Below are 20,621 nucleotides of genomic sequence, written 5' to 3'. Positions count from 1 at the left end.
AATCTAATAACTGGAGTCTAATAGATGGAATCTAATAACTGGAGTCTAATAGAGTGAGTCTAATAACTGGAGTCTAATAGAGGGAGTCTAATAGAGGGAGTCTAACAGCTGGAGTCTGATAGCTGGAGTCTAATAGATGGAGTCTAATAACTGGAGTCTAATAGAGTAAGTCTAATAACTGGAGTCTAATAGAGGGAGTCTAAATGAGGGAGTCTAACAGCTGGAGTCTGATAGCTGGAGTCTAATAGATGGAGTCTAATAACTGGAGTCTAATAGAGTAAGTCTAATAACTGGAGTCTAATAGAGGGAGTCTAATAACTGGAGTCTAAAAGATGGAGTCCAATAGAGGGAGTCTAATAGAGGGAGTCTAATAAATGGAGTCTAATAAATGGAGTCCAATAGATGGAGTCTAATAGATGGAGACTAATAGCTGGAGTCTAATAGGTGGAGTCTAATAGCTGGAGTCTAATAGAGGGAGTTTAATAGCTGGAGTCTAATAGATGGAGTCTAATAGAGGGAGTCTAATAGATGGAGTCTAATAGAGGGAGTCTAATAGCTGGAGTCTAATAGCTGAAGTCTAATAGATGGAGTCTAATAGAGGGCGTCTAATAGAGGGAGTTTAATAGAGGGAGTCTAATAGAGGGAGTCTAATAGAGGGAGTCTAATAAATGGAGTCTAATAAATTGAGTCTAATAGAGGGAGTCTAATAGAGGGAGTCTAATAGATGGAGTCTAATAGAGGGAGTCTAATAGCTGGAGTCTAATAGATGGAGTCTAATAGATAGAGTCTAATAGAGGGAGTCTAATAGAGGGAGTCTAATAGATGGAGTGTAACAGCTGGAGTCTAATAGCTGGAGTCCAATAGATGGAGTCTAATAGATGGAGTCTAATAGCTGAAGTCTAATAGATGGAGTCTAATAGCTGAAGTCTAATAGATGGAGTCTAATAGCTGAAGTCTAATAGAAGGAGTCTAATAGAGGGAGTCTAATAGAGGGAGTCTAATAGAGGGAGTCTAATAGAGGGAGTGTAAGAGCTGGAGTCTAATAAATGGATTCTAATAGCTGAAGTCTAATAGATTTAGTCTAATAGAGGGAGTCTAATAGAGGGAGTCTAATAGAGGGAGTCTAATAGCTGAAGTCTAATAGATGGAGTCTAATAGCTGAAGTCTAATAGATGGAGTCTAATAGAGGGAGTCTAATAGAGGGAGTGTAACAGCTGGAGTCTAATAAATGGATTCTAATAGCTGAAGTCTAATAGATGGAGTCTAAGAGGGAGTCTAATAGAGGGAGTCTAATAGAGGGAGTCTAATAGATGGAGTGTAACAGCTGGAGTCTAATAGCTGGAGTCTAATAGATCGAGTTTGATAGATGGAGTCTAAAAGAGGGAGTCTAATAGAGGGAGTCTAATAACTGGAGTCTAATCGATGGAGTCGAATAGATGGAGTCTAATAGATGGAATTACATACTAGTAAGGGGATCTGGGACATTTTTTCCAACACTCATAGTTGTCTTCTCATTGACCAACATAGTTATGGTCTCTGAATGAAGAGAGAGGACATTTATTCCGCAACACCTCTAGTGGTCTCATCGTTGATCAACATAGTTAAGGTCTCTGACTGAAGAGGGAGGACATTTATTCCACAACACCTCTTGTTGTCTCCTCATTGACCGACATAGTTAAGGTGTCTGACATGAGACTTGGGCCATTTATTCCACAACACCTCTTGTTGTCTCCTCATTGACCAATATAGTTAAGGTCTGTGACTGAAGAGGGAGGACATTTATTCCACAATACAGCTTGAAGTTTAATAGAAAACGTAGGAAATGTACCAGACAGGAAGAGGGCTCTGTCCACAGTGAACTCTTCGACAAATCGGATATGGCAGAAGTTCTTCTTGCTCTTTCGGATTGCGATGATCTCCCCCAACTGGCCGAACACCTCCACGATGAGGGCCTCGTTAGCGTTCTCTGGCAGACCACCCACAAACACAGTCTTACAGCCGGGAGGGCGCTCCCTCATGGCCGGAAAGGGAAGGTCTAAGCAACATGAAGAGAGAAAAGAGGGAGATTTATTTAATTGGATGTATGAACACATTCAGGTCTGTACAAGGAAGGAGAGAGGTAAATACATAGAACCCGCAATACACTATTAATACTCTGCTCTAGCTAGCTCAAACAGCTTATTGCTGTCTCATTAGCTAATTAGTCTATGGCCGGTTAGCTAGCTAGCCTAATAGACTGTATCTAACTGATGATATCTACACACGCTGTTTCCCCTTTCAATCAAAAACAATGCTTGAAAGGGCCAAGTTGTTAAACACAGTTATATTTAGATACCTACCCAGCTAGCACATTTAATTCCTTGCAGGTTGTGGGGATGTACGTTTTTGGTATCCCATTGTATCTGGTAACAAAGCCATAAGTTTAGTGACTGGTAAAACGGAACGTATTTTAAAATGTTCTGAGAACAGAAGTGAACATTTGCAGGAGGTTTAATTAACATTCTGAGAACAGAAAATATATGTTATTTGAATGTAATTAAAAAACGTTTTGAGAACATTCTCTAAATGTTTTGAATGTTTTGAACGAAATATAATGGTTATTTGGAGGTTTTTTAATAACTTCCTGAAAACTTCCACTAAATGTTTCAATAACACTCCTAGTTTGGGTTAACGTTTTTGAAGTCAAAGCACAGATAGGACACATGGAAATTAATTTGCTGAGGCATTAATAATGCAAACACATTTCTTTTTTTATTGGCACAGCGTGAGTGAGATTTAAACCTACAGTATGATATTCTTCTCTCTATCCATGGAATTAGTGCACTGCACCACCCGGATGGAGTTAGTATGTCATGTATTTTATAACTCAAAAATAATTCAAAAAGACTCCATTTCGAAGGAAACAAGCACTCAATAAGATCAATTAGTGGGTGCGACCAACAGACCTGAACACACTTAACAAGATAGAGGATAGAGAGAGTTTTGTTGACACTGAGAACGGAATGTATATGTTTTTAAATAACATTCTTAGAACGTTATCTGAACGTTATAATGTTTTCTTGTTTTTTTTTATGGCGAATTTTCTTAATATTCTGAAAAATTAAATGAGGAAACCTGCAGAAAACGTTATACTGAAGTACTTAAATTCCCACAGAATAATGTTTTTTCTTAGTGTTCTTTGAACTATTTGAGAACATTCCTAATGTCAAACCAGTTGGAGAACATTCCTAGAACATAACCAAAAATTGTAATTAAATGTAACCATGTTTGAACTTTTAAGAAATGTTATTTTAAAGTAATGAAATAACAATAAAATGATTGTATTTTGTCAACTTCAATGTGCTGAGAATGTTCCAGAGCCAACCAACTATCCTGCACCGTTGTATGCAAAATAACTACAGGACAACCATGCTCTCACCAAGGTCTAAGAAACATATGGTTCTCAGAACATTAGGTGCTAGCTGGGAAGCAAACCAGCCATGTTTAACAATGGAAGAGGCTTGCTAGCTCAGGTCAGCTTCATAAATGTTATTGTAAGTTGAGCCACTTTTAAAATTCAGCATCACTCTGTCAAGAGAAATATAGTATTATTTCTAACAAACATATCTACATACAGTACCAGTCAAAAGTTTCGGCCCACCTACTCATTCAAGGGTTATTTATTTTTACTATTTTCTACATGATAGAATAACAGAGAAGACATCAAAACTATGAAATAACACACATGGAATCATGTAGGATCCAAAAAAGTGTTACACAAATCAAAATATATTTTGAGATTCTTCAAAGTAGCCACCCTTTGCCTTGATGATAATTTTGCATTTTCATTCTGTAAATGTTGGTGAGTTTGGACATTTACAAGTGAATGTGAAGGAGAGACATTGTGCAAATGAACAAAGTTTGGACGCATGCTTGTCTGAATGAAGAACAGTACTGGCTATGGAGCAGCACATGTACACGCCATGTCTGTGTGGAGTCAGGAGTTACCACACTCTTCCCTTCTTGAAAACACACACAAAAAAAAAATATATACATATACACACACTACCGTTCAAAAGTTTGGGGTCACTTATAAATGTCCTTGTTTTTGAAAGAAAAGCACATGATGTGTGGACTACATGCACAAGCTAGTCCAATGAGCTTCCAATTTCCGGTGCGTTGACACACATGCATACCCATGGAGGAGACATTACTATATTTTTTTATCAAATTTGTCAAAACTAGTAAATATCGTGCATTGAGCTTGAAAGTTAAGCAAAGCTCTGATGAGAAAAACGATTAATTCATAAATACCTGTTCCTTCTTGAAAACACTTTAAAAATATATATATACACACTACCATTTAAAAGTTTGGGGTCACTTAGAAATGTCCTTGTTTCTGAAGGAAAAGCAATTTATTTGTCCATTAAAATAACATCAAATTCATCAGAAATACAGTGTGGACATTGTTAATGTTTTTTAATGATGAATTAGCCTTTTAAAATGATAAACCTGGATTAGCTAACACTACGTGCCATTAGAACACTTGGATTAGTTAACACTACGTGCCATTAGAACACAGGAGTGATGTTTGCTGATAATGGGCCTCTGTACACCTATATACTAGATATTCCATTTTAAAAAATCGTCCGTTTCCAGCTACAAAATAAATTTACAACATTAACAATGTCTACAATGTATTTCTGATCAATTTGCTAATTTAATGGACAAAAAATTTGTTTTTCTTTCAAAAACAAGGACATTTCCAAGTTACCCCAAACTTTTAAATGGTAGTGTATACAGTTGAAGTTGGAAGTTTACATGCACCTTAGCCAAATACATTTAAACTCAGTTCTTCACAATTCCTGACATTTAATCCAAGTAAAAATTCTCTGTCTTAGTTCAGTTAGGATCACCACTTTCTTTTAAGAATGTGAAATGTCAGAATAATAGTAGAGAGATGTCACATTCTGACCTTTATTTCCTTTGTTTTGTCGTTATTTAGTATGGTCAGGGCGTGAGTTGGGATGGGGAGTCTATGTTTGTTTTTCTATGATTTGGGGATTTCTATGTTTCGGCCTAGTATGGTTCTCAATCAGAGGCAGGTGTCATTAGTTGTCTCTGATTGAGAATCATACTTAGGTAGCCTGGGTTTCACTGTTTGTTTGTGGGTGATTGTCTATGTCTAGTTGCTTGTGTCAGCACAGGTCTCATTATAGCTTCACGGTCGTTATTCGTTTTGTATAGTTTGTATTCAGTGTTCAGTGCTTTCTTTAATAAAAAAAATAATCATGAACACATACCACGCTGCATTTTGGTCCGCTCCTTACGATGATCGTGACAAGATAATTATTTATTTTAGCTTTTATTTATTTCATCACATTCCCAGTGGGTCAGCAGATTACATACACTCAATTAGTATTTGGTAGCATTGCCTTTAAATGGTTTAACTTGGGTCAAACGTGTCGGGTAGCCTTCCACAAGCTTCCCACGTTAAATTGGGTGAATTTTGGCCCATTCCCCCTGACAGAGCTGGTGTAACTGAGTCAGACCAGGACTCAAAGCCAACACCTCATTTGGCCGCCTTTCCTTCCAGTTCTCTGCTGCCAGTGACTGGAATGAATTGCAAAAATCGCTGAAGTTCGAGACTTTTATTTCCCTCACCAACTTTAAACATCAACTATCTGAGCAGCTAACCGATCGCTGCAGCTATACATAGTCCATCTGTAAATAGCCCAACCACCCAATCTACCTACCTCATCCCCGTACTGTATTTATTTGATTTACTTTTCTGCTCTTTTGCACACCAGTATCTCTACTTGCACATCATCATCTGCTCATTTATCACTCCAGTGTTAATCTGCTAAATTGTAATTATTCGCTCCTATGGCCTATTTATTGCCTACCTCCTCATGCCTTTTGCACACACTGTATATAGACTTTCTTTTCTCTACTGTGTCATTGACTTGTTTATTGTGTTATTGGCTTGTTTATTGTTTACTCCATGTGTAACTCTGTGTTGTTGTCTGTGTCACACTGCTTTGCTTTATCTTGGTCAGGTCGCAGTTGCAAATGACAACTTGTTCTCAACTAACCTACCTGGTTGAATAAAGGTGAAATAAAAAATAAAAAAAGGTTGTAGACCTCCTTGCTTGCACACGCTTTTTCAGTTCTGCCCACACATTTTCTATAGGATTGAGGTCAGGGCTTTGTGATGGCCACTCCAATACCTTGACTTTGTTGTCCTTAAGCCATTTTTCCACAACTTTGGAAGTATGCTTGGGGTCATTGTCAGTTTTGAAGACCCATTTGCAACCGCGCTTTAACTTCCTGATTGATGTCTTGAGATGTTGCTTCAATATATCCAAATAATTATCCTACCTCATGATGCCATCTATTTTGTGAAGTGAACCAGTCCCTCCTGCAGCACAGCACCCCCACAACATGATGCTGCCACCCCCGTGCTTCACGGTTGGGGTGGTGTCTTCGGCATGCAAGCCTCCCCCTTTTTCCTCCAAACATAACGATGGTCATTACGGCCAAACAGTTCCCTTTTTGTTTCATCAGACCAGAGGATATTTCTCCAAAAAGTACAATCTTTGTCCCCATGTGCATTTGCAAACCATAGTCTGTATTTTTTTATTACGGTTTTGGAGCAGTGGCTTCTTCCTTGCTGAGCAGCCTTTCAGGTTATGTCGATATAGGACTCATTTTACTGTGGATATAGATACTTTTGTACCCATTTCCTCCAGCGTCTTCACAAGGTCCTTTGCTGTTGATCTGGGATTGATTTGCACTTTTCACGCCAAGGTACGTTCATTTCTAGGATACAGAACGTGTCTCCTTCCTGAGCGGTAGGAAGGCTGTGTGGTCCCATGGTGTTTATACTTGCGTACTATTGTTTGTACAGATGAATGTAGTACCTTCAGGTGTTTGAAAATTGCTCCCAAGGATGAACCAGACTTGTGGAGGTCTACACATTTTTTTCTGAGGTCTTGGCTGATTTCTTTAGATTTTCCCATAATGTCAAGCAAAGAGGCACTAAGTTTGAAGGTAGGCATTGAAATATATCCACAGGTACACCTCCAATTGACTCAGATGATGTCAAATATCCTATCAGAAGCTTCTAAAGCCATGACATCATTTTCTGGAATTTTCCAAGCTGTTTAAAGACACAGTCAACTTAGTGATACAGTGAATTATAAGTGAAATAATCTGTCTGTAAACAAATGTTGGAAAAATGACTTGTGTCATGCACAAAGTAGATGTCCTAACCGACTTGCCAAAACTATAGTTTGTTAATAAGAAATTTGTGGAGTGGTTGATAAACAAGTTTTAATGACTCCAACCTAAGTGTATGTAAACTTCTGACTTCAACTGTATATATATTTTTTTGTATATTTTTTTGTATTTTTTAATTTTAAAGTGTTTTCAAGAAGGAACAGGTTTTTATCCATGAATTAATCGGTTCTCATCAGAGCTTTGCGTAGCTTTCAAACTCAGTGCACAATATTGACTAGTTTTGACAAATTTGATAAAAATTATAGCAACGTCTCCTCCCTGGGTATGCATGTAACGCACCAGAATTTGAAAGCTTTTTGGACTAGCTTGTGCATGTAGTCCACACACCATAGCCTACTTTACAATGGGCATTTTAAATGCATGTATACCTAATTCAGCTAACAGTGCTGTTTTATACTCTAGGCCGGGGTTCAAATAAAAGGAAAATCTACTTGATCTATATTGTGAAATTATTATTAGCGTAATGTACAGGCCTATTTGATGTGATACATAATTCATCTGATTGAAGAATATATTCAGAGGCTTCAAGCTGGGAAAATCTATGAAAGTATAAAAAATATATATATTTGGAAATCTAAACCATCAGCTAACTTTCTGCAAGAGTGATAAAAACATTGGACAACTTTTTATTGATATCTAATGTTAATGTGAAACTATAGTGGGATAAATAAGAATCCATCGTCTTTAATCAGAGAGCTGGATGATTCTCTCATGTGAATGATTCATTCATTGCTTGACAACCCTGAATAATGTAACAGGGTTTGATGGAATGAATCCCCAATAGATCAGACGTTTCATCCCTAAGAAATGTGATCAGCGGAGTCTATATGGTCTAACTCAATACATGTCTGGATGACCATCTGTAGTTACAGACCAGGGTTCTTTAAGCTTATTCCAAAGCCTTGTGGTAGCAGAACATAGGCCCTTTATCTATGGCACAGAGCATGGGCTCACATTGCTATGTCTTGTAGTAATAAAAAGCTTATTCTAAAGTATTGTGGTAGCAGAGCAGAGACCCTTATGCTGAAGCATTCCAGTTACAGAATATTTATTTTTATTGTAAAGCTTAGCCCTCCCAGAGGACGAGACTGTGCCACTGTTGTTCAGCTAAAGTCCTTCTCTCTGGAACTCGGCCCACCAATCATCTCCTCCTGACCCTACAGATTATGAGGGCACTACACTACAGAGTACACACACACACACACACACACTCTGAAGGGCTCTCACACACACACACACACTCTTATGGACACACATTTTATTTTTGAAAGAAATATTACATTTTTGAGATACTGTGTTTTATCTCTTGGAGATGTAAAAGTGAGTACTGTACATTAAACTTTCAATGTAATTCATTAGAAATCAAAACAAAATGAGAAGTAGAACATAAACATACTGTAAATGAATGTGACATATGACAAAGCATTTTTAAGCACAATCAATGGTTATCATTAATTTGTATAATTAAACTCTAGCATTGATGTATTTGTTTATGATGTCCTGGTATATAAGTTGACTTGCATTTAACTTCGGGTAGGTTTGGAGTATGAGTTATGGATAGGCCACTTTCTCACAGACCTCCAAGCGCAATTCGCTGCATTGTGTATCACACCAGCTATCCTCTGGGTTAGAAAAAGAGGTCCATTGCTCTACATAGTCCTCGTCCTTGCCCTGATAACTATGAGGCTCCCCTCTCATCCAGTACACTGTGGTCAGGGGAGTGCCATTCACAAATTTCCAGATCCCTTCTTCATCTCTGTCAGTCAGACCAATCCAGAATCCCTTGTCGATTAATTCATGGATAAATACTTGTTCCTCTCTGCTGTTTATGATCACCAGGTCTGCTCCTCTTCTTAGACAGTCCTGTCGACTCTCTGTCCACAATTTAGTCCCTTTAGAGATGTGGTACAAACTGCAGCTGAAATACCTCTATCCCAGTTGAGACTGTTGCTTTAGCATGGAGAGTTTTGTCTGGGTGATGGACCCTCTCTTTAGTCATGGCGTTGTTACTGCTCTGTAACTGGTCTCTCTCTGCGGTGGAGTTGGTTTTACAGTTTTTCTCATAACTGCCAAGAACACCATTATAATAGAGACACAGGCCTGTGATCCGAGCAAGTAGGAGAACACACAGCAGCCCCAGACAAACTGTAGCAGGGACATCATTTATCTTGTTTCTGAAGTCATGAGATGTGATGTGTCGTGATTGGCATAGATAAAGACATCTTCATTATCTACCACTGTCTCAGTGATTCTACCTGACAGACTGAACAGTGTGGTAGCTGTTGTGTGTTGTATGTTGTGTCTGGGACTGTTTCCTGTCCATCGATGGTTACTGACTAACATGTTTCCTTTCCACATACATACATTTCTGCAAGTTGACATGTATTGTCATGTCCTGGAGGCAGACCTGGCTATAATGTAAAATATAATGAAAACAAAAATGTGCTTTTTGGTCTTAATTTAAGGTTAGGCATTAGGGTTAGCAGTGTGGTTAATGTTAGGGTTAGGTTTAAAATCAGATTTTATGACTTTGTGGGTGTGCCAGCTAGTGACCACTCTGCAAAGCTGCCTCCAGAACAAGATTCATGATGAAAAACACTAACCTGCTACATTTCCTGGTAGGTAGTGAGGCAATGCACATCAACGCAATGGTAACTCTCTTACTGTGCTGAGTGTTCATAGCAGGAAGGAGTGATGGGAGAGGAGCACACACTTCAGCATGGTGTGATCCCTCACACACACTTCAACATGCTGTGATCACAAACACTTCAGCAAACTGTGATCCCTCACACACACTTCAGCACGCTGTGATCCCTCGCACACACTTCAGCATGCTGTGATCGCTCACACAGACTTCAGCACGCTGTGATTCCTCACACACACATTTCACACCTGACCAAAGGACATCAGCAACACTGAAGCAAAGTTAATCTCAATACAGGGTCAAAATAGTTTTTTTTACGCTTATCTTAACTTTTTTTGCAAATTGGAGTGGGTCCAGGGTGTCTGGGATGATGGTGTTGATGTGAGCCATGACCAGCCTTTCAAAGCATTTCATGGCTACAGATATGATTGCTACAGGGCGAGAGTCATTTAGACAGGTTACCTTAGTGTTTTTGGGCACAGGGACTATGGTGGACTGCTTGAAACATGTAGGTATTACAGACTGAGTCAGGGAGAGGTTGAAAATGTCAGTGAATACACTTGCCAGCTGGTCAACGCATGCTCTGAGTTCGCGTCCTGGTAATCCGTCTTGCCCTGCGAGCTTGTAAATGGTAACCTGTTGAAGGATTTTACTCACATTGGCTACGGAGAGCGTGATCACACAGTCGTCTGGAATCAACCGGTGCACTCATGCATAGTTCAGTGTTGCTTGCCTCGGAGCGAGCATAGAAGGCATTTAGCTCATCTGGTAGGCTTGCGTCAGTGGGCAGCTCATGGCTGGGTTTCCCTTTGTAAACCATGATAGTTTGCAAGCCCTGCCACATCGGACGAGTGTCAGAGTTGGTGTAGTAGGATTCTATCTTGGTCATGTATTTCTGTTTGATGGTTTGTCGTAGGGCGTAGTGAGATTTCTTATAAGCGTCCAGATTAGTGTCCCGCTCCTTGAAAGCAGCAGCTCTAGCTCAGTGCAGATGTTGCTCAGTGCGAATGTTGCAGATGTACACCTGTTATTTACAAAGCATGTGACAAATACAATTTTTATTTTGATTACTCAATTACTCACACAATTACGTACGTACACACACACACACACACACACGACCTGCCTAGCTTCTCCACTTCGTAGGGGATTTGAAGGGCATCTGTCCTCTTTCTTTTCAGTCCCATGTAATTATGGACAGACACTCTCATACAGCCACTTCCTTTAGAAGTCTCTTTTGCTGACTGAGATGTGAGGAGTGCTTTGTGAAAGAGCAGAGGCAGAGAGAGACGCAGATTGGCATTTATTGAGATGACTCGTGTACTGCAGGCAGCTCTGCAGGTAGCCAGCCACAAGATGGCACAACCACAAAGTCTTAAAAACCCGATTTTAAACCTAACCCTAACCTTATCCACACTGCTAACCTTATGCCTGTCCTTAACTTTAAATTACGACCAAAAAGCAAATATAGCTAATTTTGACTTTGTAGCTGGCCCATCTAGTGGAAATCGTTCAGCTCTGCCTCAGGACAAGATTCATCCCAAAAAAACTACCTGCGAGAGAGATAGAAAAGGAGACAGAGAAACGGAGCGAGAATCGGACGAATGAAAAATAGAGATAGAAAAGAGAAGATAGAGGGGGGCTTGATGGAGATGCACATTGACACGCTCCTAGCCAGAGAGAGGGGGGGGGGGCTGGATGGATGGAGATGCACATTGACATGCTCCTAGACAGAGAGAGAGAGGGGGCTGGATGGAGATACACATTGACATGCTCCTAGCCAGAGAGATGGAGAAAGAAAGAGAGTGAGACTGCGGGGCTTGTGTGTGAGAAAATACTGTTCTGCAGGGCTGTTGTTATTCAAATCAAGGTCAGTGTGAGGGGCAGTATGGTGTCAGGGTAGCCTGGAGGTCCTGCTCCCTCTGATGGCCACCATATGCAGCCTGTTGACCTGCTGCCCTGGGGATGACAGGGCCACTGACTCACCAGGCTCCTTTAACCCTCCCGCGCGCGCCCCGCGCGCGAGCACACACACACACACACACACACACACACACACACACACACACACACACACACACACACACACACACACACACACACACACACACACACACACACACACACACACACACACACACAATATTTTTTGCTCCAGTTTGCCATAGCAGGAAAATAATCCTGCAGCAACAGGAAATGTGAATTATTATGTGGATTATAATTAAGTTTGAAATTTCAAAGTGGAAATTACAAATATCTGAATCGTTTTTAAAACCCCTAAGGGCCCAGGCTGGGTTTCTACTAAGCTAACATATGGAATTGTTTTATATACGAAGGATCATTTAGCTATTTGATCTGGAATTTTCGGACCCCCGTAGGAATCAAGAAAATACGCTAGGCTACCTGCCGCCCTAATAAATAGTATTTCTCTGAAATAGGGGTTTATTAATAAAGACACCTCTCCTTTAAAATGCTCTGCCTTTCATGAGAAACCCAAGTGACAACGAGAGATGAATAGAGAGATAGGGAGCGGACTGAGAGATGAGAGAGAGAGGAAGGATTATTGGAGAAGAGACAAAATAATGGGAGACAGAGGAAGCAGAGCAGGAGAACGTAGAGGTGTCAAGAAAGGATACATTCTAAGGACAGTGGAGGGAATAAGAACAGAAGAAGATATGACCTGGCCCAAGTCTGAGAAAGGAGAGATGAAGGGGTAAAGGAGGAGAGGTGAAGGGGTAAAGGAGGAGAGATGAAGTGGTAAAGGAGGAGAGCTGAAGGGGTAAAGGAGGAGATAATGAGGTGGTAAAGGAGGTGAGATGAAGGGGTAAAGGAGGAGAGATGAAGGGGTAGAGGAGGAGAGCTGACGGGGTAAAGGAGGAGAGCTGAAGGGGTAAAGGAGGAAAGATGAATTGGTAAAGGAGGAGAGGTGAAGGGGTAAAGGAGGAGAGGTGAAGGGGTAAATAAGGAGAGATGAAGGGGTAAAGGAGGAGGACTGAAGGGGTAAAGGAGGAGAGCTGAAGGGGTAAAGGAGGAGAGATGAAGGGGTAAAGGAGGAGAGATGAAGGGGTAAAGGAGGAGATATGAAGAGGTAAAGGAGGAGAGGTGAAGGGGTAAAGGAGGAGAGCTGAAGGGGTAAAGGAGGAGAGCTGAAGGGGTAAAGGAGGAGAGCTGAAGGGGTAAATGAGGAGATATGAATTGGGTAAAGGTGGAGATATGAAGGGGTAAAGGAGGAGAAATGAAGGGGTAAAGGAGGAGATATGAAGGGGTAGAGGAGGAGATATGAATGGGGTAAAGGTGGAGATATGAAGGGGTAAAGGAGGAGATATGAAGGGGTAGAAGAGGAGAGCTGAAGGGGTAAAGGAGGAGAGCTGAAGGGGTAAAGGAGGAGAGCTGAAGTGATAAAGGAGGAGAGATGAAGGGGTAAAGGAGGAGAGCTGAAGGGGTAATTGAGGAGATGAAGGGGTAAAGAAGGAGAGATGAAGGGGTAAAGGAGGAGATATGAAGGGGTAAAGGAGGAAAGATGAGAGGTGATGACAGAGCTTTCAGAAGTGCCTCTGACAGTTTATGACAGGATGCCAGGCTGATGGTATTGTGTAATGCATGTACACTACAGCCCTAACTAACCAACCCCAACCCCATCCTCAGCCCTAACTAACCAACCCCAACCCCATCCTCAGCCCTAACTAATCAGCCCCAACCCCATCCTCAGCCCTAACTAACCAACCTCAACCCCATCCTCAGCCCTAACTAACCAACCCCAACCCCATACTCAGCCCTAACTAACCAGCCCCAACCCCATCCTCAGCCCTAACTAACCAACCCTAACCCCATCCTCAGCCCTAACTAATCAGCCCCAACCCCATCCTCAGCCCTAACTAACCAACCCCAACCTCAGCCCTAACAAACCAGCCCCAACCCCATCCTCAGCCCTAACTAACCAACCCCAACCCCATCCTCAGCCCTATCTAACCAACCCCAACCCCATCCTCAGCCCTAACTAACCCCAACCCCATCCTCAGCCCTAACTAATCAGCCCCAACCCCATCCTCAGCCCTAACTAATCAGCCCCAACCCCATCCTCAGCCCTAACTAATCAACCCCAACCCCATCCTCAGCCCTATCTAACCAACCCCAACCCCATCCTCAGCCCTATCTAACCAACCCCAACCCCATCCTCAGCCCTAACTAACCAACCCCATCCTCAGCCCTAACTAACCAACCCCAACCCCATCCTCAGCCCTAACTAACCAACCCCAACCCCATCCTCAGCCCTAACTAATCAGCCCCAACCCCATCCTCAGCCCTAACTAATCAGCCCCAACCCCATCCTCAGCCCTAACTAACCAACCCCAACCCCATCCTCAGCCCTAACTAATCAGCCCCAACCCCATCCTCAGCCTTAACTAATCAGCCCCAACCCCATCCTCAGCCCTAACTAATCAGCCCCAACCCCTTCCTCAGCCCTAACTAATCAGCCCCAACCCCATCCTCAGCCCTAACTAACCAGCCCCATCTTCTGCCCTAACCAGCCTCAACCCCATCCTCAGCCCTAACCAGCCCCAAACCCTTCCTTAGCCCCAACTAACCAGGCCCAACCCCATCCTCAGTCCTAACTAACCAGCACCAACCCCATCCTTAGCCCTAACTAACCAATCGCATCCTCAGCCCTATCTAACCAGCCCCAACCCCATCCTCAGCCCTAACTAATCAGCCCCAACCCCATCCTCAGCCCTAACTAACCAGCCCCTACCCCATCCTCAGCCCTAACTAACCAGCCCCTACCCCATCCTCAGCCCTAACTAACCAAACCCAACCCCATCCTCAGCCCTAACTAATAAGCCCCAACACCATCCTCAGCCTTAACTAATCAGCCCCAACCCCATCCTCAGCCCTAACTAATCAGCCCCAACCCCATCCTCAGCCCTAACTAATCAGTCCCAACCCCATCCTCAGCCCTAACTAACCAACCCCAACCCCATCCTCAGCCCTAACTAATCAGCCCCAACCCCATCCTCAGCCCTAACTAACCAACCCCAACCCCATCCTCAGCCCTAACTAATCAGCCCCAACCCCATCCTCAGCCCTAACTAACCAACCTCAACCCCATCCTCAGCCCTAACTAACCAACCCCAACCCCATCCTCAGCCCTAACTAACCAACCCCAACCCCATCCTCAGCCCTAACTAACCAACCCCAACCCCATCCTCAGCCCTAACTAACCAGCCCCAACCCCATCCTCAGCCCTAACTAACCAACCACAACCCCATCCTCAGCCCTAACAAACCAGCCCCAACCCCATCCTCAGCCCTATCTAACCAACCCCAACCCCATCCTCAGCCCTAACTAACCCCAACCCCATCCTCAGCCCTAACTAATCAGCCCCAACCCCATCCTCAGCCCTAACTAATCAGCCCCAACCCCATCCTCAGCCCTAACTAATCAACCCCAACCCCATCCTCAGCCCTATCTAACCAACCCCAACCCCATCCTCAGCCCTATCTAACCAACCCCAACCCCATCCTCAGCCCTAACTAACCAACCCCATCCTCAGCCCTAACTAACCAACCCCAACCCCATCCTCAGCCCTAACTAATCAGCCCCAACCCCATCCTCAGCCCTAACTAATCAGCCCCAACCCCATCCTCAGTCCCGCTCTGAAGATGGCGCCAATAGACATGGTCACCTGGTTTCTGGCTCCTAAGCGACTATGCAGTATGTATTTTGTGTGTGTGTTATTTCCCACATTATTAGCTCAGAATGTTTTTTGCATTATTACATACAGCCAGAAATATCTTTTGGATATTTGAGCAGAGGTAACTCACCAGCATTTTGACCAGAAATATGACTTTCCTGAATTGTATCCTTTTTTGTATCCTATTATCCACCATTATTTGCAAATAAATTCATTAAAAATCCTACAATGTGATTTTCTGGATTTCTTTTCTCATTTTGTCTGTCATAGTTGAAGTGTACCTATGATGAAAATTACAGGCCTTTCTCATCTTTTTAAGTGGGAGAACTTGCACAATTGGTGGCTGACTAAATACTTTTTGCCACACTGTATATACAGTTGAAGTCAGAAGTTTACATACACTTAGGTTGGAGTCATTACATTTCTTGTTAAACTTTAGATTTGGCAAGTCTGTTAGGACATCTACTTTGTGCATGACACAAGTCATTTTTCCAACAATTGTTTACAGACAGATTATTTCACTTATAATTCACTGTATCACAATTCCAGTGGGTCAGAAGTTTACATACACTAAGTTGACTGCCTATAAACAGCTTGGAAAATGCCTGATAACGATGTCATGGCTTTAGAAGATTCTGATAGGCTAAATGACATCATTTGAATCAATTGGAGGTGTACCTGTGGATGTATTTCAAGGCCTACCTTCAAACTCAATGCTTCTTTGCTTGACGTCATGGGAAAATCAAAAGAAATCTGCCAAAACATTGTAATGTTTTTCCTCTTCGTCTGAGGAGGAGTAGGAAGGATCGGACCAATATGCAGCGTGTTAAGTGCCCATGTTAATTTATTAGAACTGAACACACAAAACAAAATAACAACGTGAATGAAAGAAACAAAACAGTCCTGTCAGGTGAAACAACACACTAAACAGAAAATAACTACCCACAAATCATAGGTAGCCTGTTTTCCCACTAAGTATGGTTCTCAATCAGAGACAACAATCGACAGCTGCCTCTGATTGGGAACCATACCAGGCCAAACACCGAAATAAAAAAACCTGGAACGAAAACATAGAATGCCCACCCCAACTCACGCCCTGACCAAACTAAAATAGAGACATAAAAAAGGAACTAAGGTCAGGACGTGACAGACATCAGAAAAAAATATTGGAGACCTCCACAAGTCTGGTTCATCCTTGTGAGCAATTTCCAAATGCTTGAAGGTACCACGTTCATCTGTACAAACAATAGTACGCAAGTATAAACACCATGGGACCACGCAGCCGTCATACCGCTCAGGAAGGAGACACGTTCTGTCTCCTAGAGATGAACGTACTTTGATGCGAAAAGTGCAAATCAATCCCAGAACAACAGCAAAGGACCTTGTGAAGATGCTGGAGAAACCGGGTACAAAAATATCTATATCCACAGTAAAAGTAAGAGTCTTATATCATGAAATGCCGCTCAGCATAACCTGAAATGCCGCTCAGCAAGGAAGAAGCCACTGCTCCAAAACTAGACTACGGTTTGCAAATGCACATGGGGACAAAGATTGTACTTTTTGGAGAAATATCCTCTGGTCTGATGAAATAAAAATAGATATAATGACCATCGTTATGTTTGGAGGTAAAAGGGGGAGGCTTGCAAGCCGAAGAACACCATCCCAACCGTGAAGCACGGGTGTGGCAGCATCATGTTTTGGGGGTGCTGTGCTGCAGCAGGGACTGGTGCACTTCACAAAATAGATGGCATCATGAGGTAGGACAATTATGTGGATATATTGAAGCAACATCTCAAGACATCAGTCAGGAGGCTAAAGCTTGGTCGCAAATGAGTCTTCCAAATGGACAATGACCAAAAGCCTACCTCAAAGTTGTGGCAAAATGGCTTAAGGACAATCAAGTCAAGCCCTGTCCTCCATCCCATAGAAAATGTGTGGGCAGAACTGAAAAAGCATATTTTACTTCATCTTTATTTAACTAGGCAAGTCAGTTAAGAACAAATTCTTATTTTCAATGACTGCCTAGGAACATGGGTTAACTGCCTGTTCAGGGGCAGAACGACAGATTTGTACCTTGTCAGCTTGGGGGTTTGAACTTGCAACCTTCCGGTTACTAGTCCAACACGCTAACCACTAGGCTACCCTGCCGCCGTGTATGAGCAAGGAGGCCAACAAACATGACTACGTTACACCAACTCTGTCAGATGGAATGGTTCAAAATTCACCCAACTTATTGTGGAAGGCTACCCGACACATTTGACCCAAGTTAAAATCAATTTAAAAGCAATGCTACCAAATACTAATTTAGTGTATGTAAACTTCTGACCCACTGGGAATGTGATGAAAGTAATAAAAGCTGAAATAAATCATTCTCTCTTCTATTATTCTGACATTTCACATTCTTAAAATAAAGTGGTGATCCTAACTGATTTAAGACAGGGATTTTTTACTAGGATTAAATGTCAGGAATTCAAGTGTGTGTGTGTGTGTGTGTGTGTGTGTTGTGTGTGTGTGTAATTTCTCCATGATACTGTGGTGGTGGGGGGGGTTGTCACATGTAATGTGGGGTTAGTTGTCACTTTCAACTCCATTTAAACTTTGCCCGCCATTATACAATAAAACCCAAGCTCTTTTGTGCTTGTGCTACAGTACAAAGAGCTCCCCACCGAGCACGGACGTCACTTCAACGTCTAGTTTTCATTTACATTTGGTTGAGTTGTCAACCAACGTGAATTCATTGTGAAATCAACACAAAAATCTAATTTGTTATTCACGTTAATTCAACATCATTACATTGTGTTTTTGGGTTGAAATGACCATGGAAACAATGTTGATTCAACCAGTTTTTGCCCAGTGGGTCCATTCATTGCCTCTCTCACACACACATTTGGTTTTGCTGTCGCGCGCGCGCACACACACACACACATACACACACACACACACACACACACACACACACACACACACACACACACACACACACACACACACACACACACACACACACACACACACACACAAATGTACTTAAAATGTAATATGCTATTCTCACGGCATAAAATGCTGAATTTTCATAGAAATATCGTTCGATCAAAGACAGGTAATTTCTAAGACTGTATGTTGTACTGCCCTTACAAGCAAAAGAGCACTAACTGCACAGTTGGTCAAAAATGAGTTATTTACACTTGATACATGAAATACATGCTTTATCATCTGGACAACTGTCCTGTCCACTGTGTTGTGTTTTGGAGAAAATGGGGGGGTCATGTTTGCAGTAACTGGAAAATGTTAGTGAAACCTAGGGAAAAAAATAGTAACTGCAAACACCAATGTCAGTTTGTTCTTTTTACATTGGTTTCACTGAGCTGTGGGCTGCAGTTACTACAGTTTACCTTGGTATTATTTATTGTTCTTTGCTGATACAAGTATCAAACTAAACTGCAAAAAAACAAACATCCCTTTTTCAGGACCCTGTCTTTCAAAGATAATTCTTAAAAATCCAAATAACTTTGGATCTTCACTGTAAAGGGTTTAAACACTGTTTCCCATGCTTGTTCAATGACCCATAAACAATTCATGAACATGCATCGTTAAGACACTAACAGCTTACAGACAGTAGGCAATTAAGGTCACAGTTATGAAAACTTAGGACACTAACGAGGCCTTTCTACTGACTTTGGAAAAACACCAAAAAAAGATGCCCAGGGTCCCTGCTCATTTGCATGAACGTTCCTTAGGCATGCTGCAAGGATACATGAGGACTGAAAATGTGGCCAGGGCAATAAATTGCAATGTCCGTACTGTGAGACGCCTAAGACAGCGCTACAGTGAGACAGGACGGACCACTGATCGTCCTCACAGTGGCAGACCATGTGTAACACCTGCACAGGATCGGTACATCCCAACATCCCATCTGCGGGACAGGTACACCAGGAACGCACAATCCCTCAATCAGTGCTCAGACTGTCCACAATAGGTTGAGAGAGGCTGGACTGAGGGCTTGTAGGCCTGCTTTAAGGCAGGTCCTCACCAGACATCACCGGCAACAATGTTGCCTATGGGCACCAAACCACAGTCGCTGGACCAGACAGGTCCAGTGAAGAGCACTTTTTACCAGTCACAGTTTTGTCTCACCAGGGAGCAGCTCCATCTGATCTAGGTCCAGCAGCAGATGTCCTCGTCGCTTCAGGTCGCCCTCCTGCTTCACGGCCTTGGCTGGTTCCGTCCGGGCCCCCTTCAGGCCCTCGCCTCTCTAGGTGCATTTCTTACTCTTCCCCGCATCCACTCTCTCCGCCCGGGCTCCTTTTAGCAGGTCCTGGGTGTTCTGGTGGGTTTCCACCACGGTCAGCAATTCCTCCAGGTTCTGGGGGTTCTGCATGCTCACCGCCTTCCTCATCTCGTATGGCAGGGCCCATAGGTACCGATCCAGGATGACCTTATCGATTATCGGGAGGGACGGTATGTCGGTCAGTAGCCAGCCCTTGGTCAGGCGCACCAGGTTGCTCATCTGAGCGTGAGGGTGGAGCGAAAGGCCCAGTCGTGGAACATTTGTGCACGGCATGCAAGGCTGAATCCATAATGGCTCAGGATCTCACGTTTGAGTTCCTCATAATTCGCTGCCTGGTCGGCGTTCAGGTCGAAGGAGGCCTTCTGGGCCTTCCCGGAGAGAAACGGTGCCAAAAGGCTGGCCCACTTGGGCTTGGGCCATCCTTCCCTCTGCATCGTCCTCTCGAAGGTGCACAAATACATCTCCACATCTTCCTCCATTAACTTGACCAGGAACGGATTCGGGCTAGACTCCTGCTTTTGCTTGCTGAGGATAAACTGAGCCACCGGCTCCTCTATGGTAATCTCTGTACGCTCGGGTTGAGAAACAGGGAGGTTCTAGTCAGAAAACACGACTTAGGCAACAAAATAAACATAACAACAAAATAATGGAGGTTTTACTCAGTCCTTCCCAGGTTCTACTCCGTGTCTGTCTCTCGGTCTTCCCTCACAGTATGC

The 20,621-nt window shown here is 42.7% G+C and overlaps 1 protein-coding gene and 1 pseudogene across 1 annotated transcript in view; both read right to left on the bottom strand.

Moving 5' to 3' along the window:
* The window catches only part of LOC110487749 (ecto-NOX disulfide-thiol exchanger 2), a 202,247-nt gene that overhangs the window by 96,859 nt on the left and 84,767 nt on the right, over positions 1–20,621 (bottom strand). Inside the window, exon 4 of the mRNA XM_090198596.1 lies at positions 1,829–2,035. Within this exon, the coding sequence (XP_090054722.1) occupies positions 1,829–2,035 (207 nt within the window). The remainder of the gene's footprint in view (positions 1–1,828; positions 2,036–20,621) is intronic.
* On the bottom strand, positions 8,833–20,124 carry LOC149978326 (uncharacterized; annotated as a pseudogene).

This window comes from Oncorhynchus mykiss, chromosome 14 (assembly GCF_057628025.1).
Source record: "Oncorhynchus mykiss isolate SJ-2025 chromosome 14, ASM5762802v1, whole genome shotgun sequence".
Taxonomy (NCBI): Eukaryota; Metazoa; Chordata; class Actinopteri; order Salmoniformes; family Salmonidae; genus Oncorhynchus; species Oncorhynchus mykiss.
The sequence above is the reverse complement of the archived record's forward strand: the minus strand, read 5'-3'. Positions and strand labels throughout refer to the sequence as shown.